We start from the raw sequence: 7,547 nt of genomic DNA on the forward strand, positions 1-7,547 counted from the left end.
GGAGTTTGCGAAACATTTTTTTGACTTTGCGAAATATTTTTTTGACTTTGTGAAATATTTTGAGTTTCTGAAAATTTTTAGAGTTTGTGAATATTTTTTGGGAGGTTGTGAAACATTACTTTTGAATTTGTGTAACATTTTTTTGACTTGACTGTGAAACTTTTTTGACTTTGTGAAACTTTTTTTTGGGACTCTATGAAACATTATTTTGAGTTTGTGAAACTTTTTAGAGTTTGTGAATGAAACTTTAGACTTTTTGAATAATATTTTTAACTTTGTGAAACATTTTTTTGGAGTTTGCGAAACATTTTTTGGACTTTGCAAAACATTTTTTTGACTTTGTAAAACATTATTTTGAGTTTCTGAAACTTTTTAGAGTTTGTGAATATTTTTTTGGAGGTTGTGGAACATTACTTTTGAATTTGTGTAACATTTTTTTGACTTGACTGTGAACATTTTTGGACTTTGTGAAACTTTTTTTGGGACTTTATGAAACATTATTTTGAGTTTGTGAAACTTTTTAGAGCTTGTGAATGAAACTTTTTAGACTTTGTGAATAATATTTTTGACTTTGTGAAACATTTTTTTGGAGTTTGCGAAACATTTTTTGGACTTTGTAAAACATTATTTTGAGTTTCTGAAACTTTTTAGAGTTTGTGAATATTTTTTTTGAGGTTGTGAAAGATTACTTTTGAATTTGTGTAACATTTTTTTGACTTGACTGCGAAACTTTTTTGACTTTGTGAAACTTTGTTTTTGGGACATTATGATACATTATTTTGAGTTTGTCTGCGATGAGGTGGCGACTTGTCCAGGGCGCACCTTGCCTTCCGCCCGATTGTAGCTGAGATAGGCGCCAGCGCCCCCCGTGACCCCGAAAGGGAATAAGCGGTAGAAAATGGATGGATGGATATTTTGAGTTTGTGAAACATTAGTTTGAGTTTGTGAAACTTTTTAGAGTTTGTGAATGAAACTTTTTAGACTTTGTGAAAAAAATGTTTTGAGTTTGCGAAACATTTTTTTTACTTTGTGAAACATTATTTTTGACTTTGTGAAACTTTTTGGGACTTTGTGAAACATTATTTTGAGTTTGTGAAACCTTTCAGACTTTGTGAATGAAACTTTTTAGACTTTGTGAATAATAGTTTTGACTTTGTGAAAAACATTTTTTGAGTTTGCGAAAAAAAATTTTGACTTTGTGAAACTTTTTTTGACTTTGTGAAACATAATTTAGAATTTGTGAAACTTTTTAGAGTTTGTAAAACTTTTGAGTTTTTGAAACATTATTTTGAGTTTGTGAAACTTTTTAGAGTTTGTCGATGAAACTTTTTAGACTCTGTGAAAAAAATGTTTTGACTTTGCGAAACATTTTTTTACTTTGTGAAACATATACTTTGTGAAACATTATTTTTGACTTTGTGAAACTTTTTGGGACTTTGTAAAACATTATTTTGAATTTGTGAAACTTTTTAGAGTTTGTGAAACCTTTTAGACTTTGTGAATGAAACTTTTTAGACTTTGTGAATAATAGTTTTGACTTTGTGAAAAACATTTTTTGAGTTTGCGAAACATTTTTTTGACTTTGTGAAACTTTTTTGGCTTTGTGAAACATTATTTAGAATTTGTGAAACTTTTTAGAGTTTGTGAATGAAACTTTTTAGACATTTTGAATAATATTTTTGACTTTGTGAAACATTTTTTGGAGTTTGAGAAACATTTTTTTGACTTTGCGAAACATTTTAGAGTTTATGAAATTTTTTGGGTGGTTGTGAAACATTTCTTTTGGATTTGTGTACCATATTTTGACTTGACTGTGAAAATTTTCTGACTTTGTGAAACATTTTTTTGGATTCTGTGAAACATTTTTTGGGACTTTGTGAAACTATTTTTTTTTAACTTTGTGAAACTTTTTTTTTTAACTTTGTGAATTATTTTTTTTGGACTTTGTAAAACATTTTGGACTTTGTGAACAGCATTTTTGAGGTGGTGAAACATTATTTTTGAGTTTGTGTAACATTTCTTTGACTTGACTTTGTGAAACTTTTGAGTTTGAGAAACATTTTTGACTTTGTGAAACATTTTTTTTGAGTTAGTGAAATTTTTTTTTTTTAATTTGTGAAACAGTTTTTGGGAGTTTGCGAAACGTTTTTTTGACTTTGCGAAACAGTTTTTTGACTTTGCTAAACTTTTTAGAGTTTGTGAATTTTTTGGGGAGGTTGTGAAACATGACTTGAATTTGTGTACCATTTTTTGACTTGACTTTGTGAAAATTTTCTGACTTTGTGAAACATTTTTTTGGACTTTGTGAAAAAATTTTTTTTAACTTTGTGAGACATTTTTTTTTAACTTTGTGAATTATTTTTTGGGGACTTTGTAAAACATTTTGGACTTTGTGAACAGCATTTTTGAGGTGGTGAAACATTATTTTTGAGTTTGTGTAACATTTCTTTGACTTGACTTTGTGAAACGTTTGAGTTTGAGAAACATTTTTGACTTTGTGAAACATTTTTTTTGAGTTAGTGAAATTTTTTTTTTTTCGAATTTGTGAAACATTTTTGGGGAGTTTGCGAAACATTTTTTTGACTTTGCGAAACATTTTTTTGACTTTGCGAAACTTTTTAAGAGTTTGTGAATTTTTTTGGGAGGTTGTGAAACATTACTTTTGAATTTGTGTACCATTTTTTGACTTGACTTTGTGAAAATTTTCTGACTTTGTGAAACATTTTTTGGGACTCTGTGAAACATTTTTTTGGGACTTTGTGAAACATTTTTTCTAACTTTGTGAAACATTTTTTTTGAGTTTGCGAAACATTTTTAACTTTGTGAAACATTATTTTAAGTTTTTGAGAAACTTTTTAGAGTTTGTGAATGAAACTTTTTAGAGTTTGTGAATGAAACTTTTTAGAGTTTGTGAATGAAACTTTTTAGACTTTGCGAATAATATTTTTGACTTTGTGAAACATTTTTTGGAGTTTGCGAAACATTTTTGACTTTGTGAAACATTATTTTGAGTTTGTGAAACTTTTTAGAGTTTGTGAATGAAACTTTTTAGACATTGTGAATAATATTTTTCACTTTGTGAAACATTTTTTGGGAGTTTGCGAAACATTTTTTTGACTTTGCGAAACATTTTAGAGTTTATGAAATTTTTTGGGTGGTTGTGAAACATTTCTTTTGGATTTGTGTACCATATTTTGACTTGACTGTGAACATTTTCTGACTTTGTGAAACATTTTTTGGATTCTGTGAAACATTTTTTTGGACTTTGTGAAACAATTTTTTTTAACTTTGTGAATTGTTTTTTTTGGACTTTGTAAAACATTTTGGACTTTGTGAACAGCATTTTTGAGGTGGTGAAACATTACTTTTGAGTTTGTGTAACATTTCTTTGACTTGACTTTGTGAAACTTTTGAGTTTGAGAAACATTTTTGACTTTGTGAAACATTTTTTTTGAGTTAGTGAAATTTTTTTTTTTTTAATTTGTGAAACAGTTTTTTGGAGTTTGCGAAACGTTTTTTTGACTTTGCGAAACAGTTTTTTGACTTTGCTAAACTTTTTAGAGTTTGTGAATTTTTTTTGGAGGTTGTGAAACATTACTTTTGAATTTGTGTACCATTTTTTGACTTGACTTTGTGAAAATTTTCTGACTTTGTGAAACATTTTTTTGGACTTTGTGAAAAAATTTTTTTTAACTTTGTGAAACTTTTTTTTTTTAACTTTGTGAATTATTTTTTGGAGACTTTGTAAAATATTTTGGACTTTGTGAACAACATTTTTGAGGTGGTGAAACATTATTTTTGAGTTTGTGTAACATTTCTTTGACTTGACTTTGTGAAAATTTTGAGTTTGAGAAACATTTTTGACTTTGTGAAACATTTTTTTTGAGTTAGTGAAATTATTTTTTTTGAATTTGTGAAACTTTTTTGAATTTGTGAAACATTTTTTTTGAGTTTGTGATACTTTTTTCAGGCTTAGACTTTGTGTAGTCTAGCGGTCATTTCCCTCCCACCAGAGATAACGGAGGATAAATAAGACACTTGACTTCTACCACCATTAAAACATTAATATTACATTTATTGATAGAAAAAAAGTGTCTTGGAGGGGACAATATGACTAAGGACTAAGGACTGACTAAGGACTACAATAAAAGGTGTGTCAGGGCGTGGCTTCCCACCGCCTCTGTCGTTTGTAAAGGTCAAAGGTTGAGGAGGCGGGGCAAGGTCGCGGACTAAACGCTCTACCGAAGGCGTCCTCCGCCGGTGGGAGGGGCTTCTGTCTGAACAAGTCGGTGGGCATGAAGATTTGGAGGGAGGGCTTATCTGTGGGTTTGGGGCGAGGGGGCGGGGCCAAAAGCAGCCTGTCCCTAAACACTTGGCCTATGACCTCACTGTCGGGCACGTCGACGCTGACCAGGGAGGTGAAAAGGGTCTGAGAGCGAGAGACGTTGGTTCCTGCCACGGACGCACTAATCAATATTTATCCCAGGTAAACTAAAAATGTAAAATGCTTACCTTGTGTCGCTCGGGTTTCTATCTGTTTTTTCGTCCGCTCCATCTTTTGTAACGTCTCCTTAAGCGCTTTCTGGGCGTCAAACTCCGCCTCCTGTGAGCACATGCTACGGTTACCATGGTAACCGGAGGCGGCTAAGCTTATTTATTTATTTTTTTACCTGGAGTGCCAGCAGCTCCGCCTTGACGGCCAAGGTAGTGTTTAGCTCCGCCTCCGCCAGACCGCCGGGATGCTCGTAGGACGCTAGCTCCGCCCCCTGGCGTGCGGCGCCTGCTGACAAGGAAGATGATGACAAGTAGACACTGGATGATGACAAGTAGACACTAGATGATGACAAGTAGACACTAGATGATGACAAGTAGACACTAGATGATGACAAGTAGACACTAGATGATGACAAGTAGACACTAGATGATGACAAGTAGACACTAGGTGATAAGTAGACACTGGATGATGACAAGTAGACACTAGATGATGACAAGTAGACACTAGATGATGACAAGTAGACACTAGATGATGACAAGTAGACACTAAATGATGAGAAGTAGATACTAGATGATGACAAGTAGACACTGGATGATGACAAGCAGACACTAGATGAGGACAAGTAGACACTAGATGATGACAGGTAGACACTAGATGATGACAAGCAGACACTAGATGATGACAAGCAGACACTAAATGATGACAAGCAGACACTAGATGATGAAAAGCAGACACTAGATGATGACAAGTAGACACTAAATGATGACAAGTAGACACTAGATGATGACAAGTAGACACTAGATGATGACAAGTAGACACTAAATGATGACAAGTAGACACTAGATGATGACTAGTAGACACTAGATGATGACAAGTAGACATTAGATGATGACTAGTAGACACTAGATGATGACAAGTAGACACTAGATGATGACAAGTAGACACTAGATGAGGACAAGTAGACACTAGATGAGGACAAGTAGACACTAGATGATGACAAGCAGACACTAGATGAGGACAAGTAGACACTAGATGATGACAAGCAGACACTAGATGATGACAAGTAGACACTAGATGATGACAAGTAGACACTAGATGAGGACAAGTAGACACTAGATGATGACAAGTAGGCACTAGATGATGACAAGTTGACACTAGATGATGACAAGTAGACACTGGATTATTAAAAGTAGACACTAGATGATGACAAGTAGACACTAGATGATGACAAGTAGAAATGATGACTAGTAGACACTAGATGATGACAAGTAGACACTGGATGATTAAAGAGTAGACACTAGATGATGACAAGTAGACACTAGATGATGACAAGTAGAAATGAAGACTAGTAGACACTAGATGATGACAAGTAGAAATGATGACTAGTAGACACTAGATGATGACAAGTAGACACTGGATGATGACAAGTAGACACTAGATGAGGACAAGTAGACACTAGATGATGACAAGCAGACACTAGATGAGGACAAGTAGACACTAGGTGATGACAAGCAGACACTAGATGATGACAAGCAGACACTAGATGATGACAAGTAGACACTAGATGAGGACAAGTAGACACTAGATGAGGACAAGTAGACACTAGATGAGGACAAGTAGACACTAGATGAGGACAAGTAGACACTAGATGATGACAAGTTGACACTAGATGATGACAAGTAGACACTGGATTATTAAAAGTAGACACTAGATGATGACAAGTAGACACTAGATGATGACAAGTAGAAATGATGACTAGTAGACACTAGATGATGACAAGTAGACACCGGATGATTAAAGAGTAGACACTAGATGATGACAAGTAGACACTAGATGACGACAAGTAGAAATGATGACTAGTAGACACTAGATGATGACAAGTAGAAATGATGACTAGTAGACACTAGATGATGACAAGTAGAAATGATGACTAGTAGACACTAGATGATGACAAGTAGACACTGCATGATTAAAGAGTAGACACTAGATGATGACAAGTAGACTCTAGATGATGACAAGTAGAAATGATGACTAGTAGACTAGATGATGACAAGTAGAAATGATGACTAGTAGACACTAAATGATGACAAGTAGACACTAGATGATGACAAGTAGACACTAGATGATGACAAGTAGACATTAGATGATGACAAGTAGACATTAGATGATGACAAGTAGACACTAGATGATGACTAGTAGACACTAGATGATGACAAGTAGACACTAGATGAGGACAAGCAGACACTAGATGATGACAAGCAGACACTAGATGAGGACAAGTAGACACTAGATGACGACAAGTAGAAATGATGACTAGTAGACACTAGATGATGACAAGTAGAAATGATGACTAGTAGACACTAGATGATGACAAGTAGAAATGATGACTAGTAGACACTAGATGATGACAAGTAGACACTGCATGATTAAAGAGTAGACACTACATGATGACAAGTAGACTCTAGATGATGACAAGTACAAATGATGACTAGTAGACTAGATGATGACAAGTAGAAATGATGACTAGTAGACACTAGATGATGACAAGTAGACACTAGATGATGACAAGTAGACACTAGATGATGACAAGTAGACACTAGATGATGACAAGTAGACATTAGATGATGACTAGTAGACACTAGATGATGACAAGTAGACACTAGATGAGGACAAGCAGACACTAGATGATGACAAGCAGACACTAGTTGAGGACAAGTAGACACTAGATGATGACAAGCAGACACTAGATGATGACAAGCAGACACTAGATGAGGACAGGTAGACACTAGATGATGACAAGCAGACACTAGATGATGACAAGTAGACACTAGATGATGACAAGTAGACACTAGATGAGGACCAGTAGACACTAGATGATGACAAGTAGACACTAGATGATGACAAGTAGACACTAGATGATGACAAGTAGACACTAGATGAGGACAAGTAGACACTAGATGATGACAAGCAGACACTAGATGAGGACAAGTAGACACTAGATGATGACAAGCAGACACTAGATGATGACAAGCAGACACTAGATGATGACAAG

The 7,547-nt window shown here is 34.3% G+C and overlaps 1 protein-coding gene across 2 annotated transcripts in view; it reads right to left on the minus strand.

Moving 5' to 3' along the window:
• Positions 1 to 2,560: 2,560 nt before the first annotated feature.
• Positions 2,561 to 7,547, minus strand: part of ppp1r35 (protein phosphatase 1, regulatory subunit 35) — a 13,470-nt gene continuing 8,483 nt past the window's right edge. Inside the window, exons 4-6 of one of the 2 annotated variants that reach the window (XM_061890147.1) lie at positions 4,671 to 4,780; positions 4,513 to 4,603; positions 2,561 to 4,452 (exon numbers count right to left, since the gene is read on the minus strand). In XM_061890147.1, the coding sequence (XP_061746131.1) occupies positions 4,157 to 4,452; positions 4,513 to 4,603; positions 4,671 to 4,780 (497 nt within the window). In that variant the 3' untranslated portion in view covers positions 2,561 to 4,156. Of the gene's footprint in view, positions 4,453 to 4,512; positions 4,604 to 4,670; positions 4,784 to 7,547 lie in introns of both variants that reach the window. The other variant, XM_061890146.1, reaches the window with a different exon arrangement.

The sequence above is a fragment of the Nerophis ophidion genome, linkage group LG28, assembly GCF_033978795.1.
Source record: "Nerophis ophidion isolate RoL-2023_Sa linkage group LG28, RoL_Noph_v1.0, whole genome shotgun sequence".
Taxonomy (NCBI): Eukaryota; Metazoa; Chordata; class Actinopteri; order Syngnathiformes; family Syngnathidae; genus Nerophis; species Nerophis ophidion.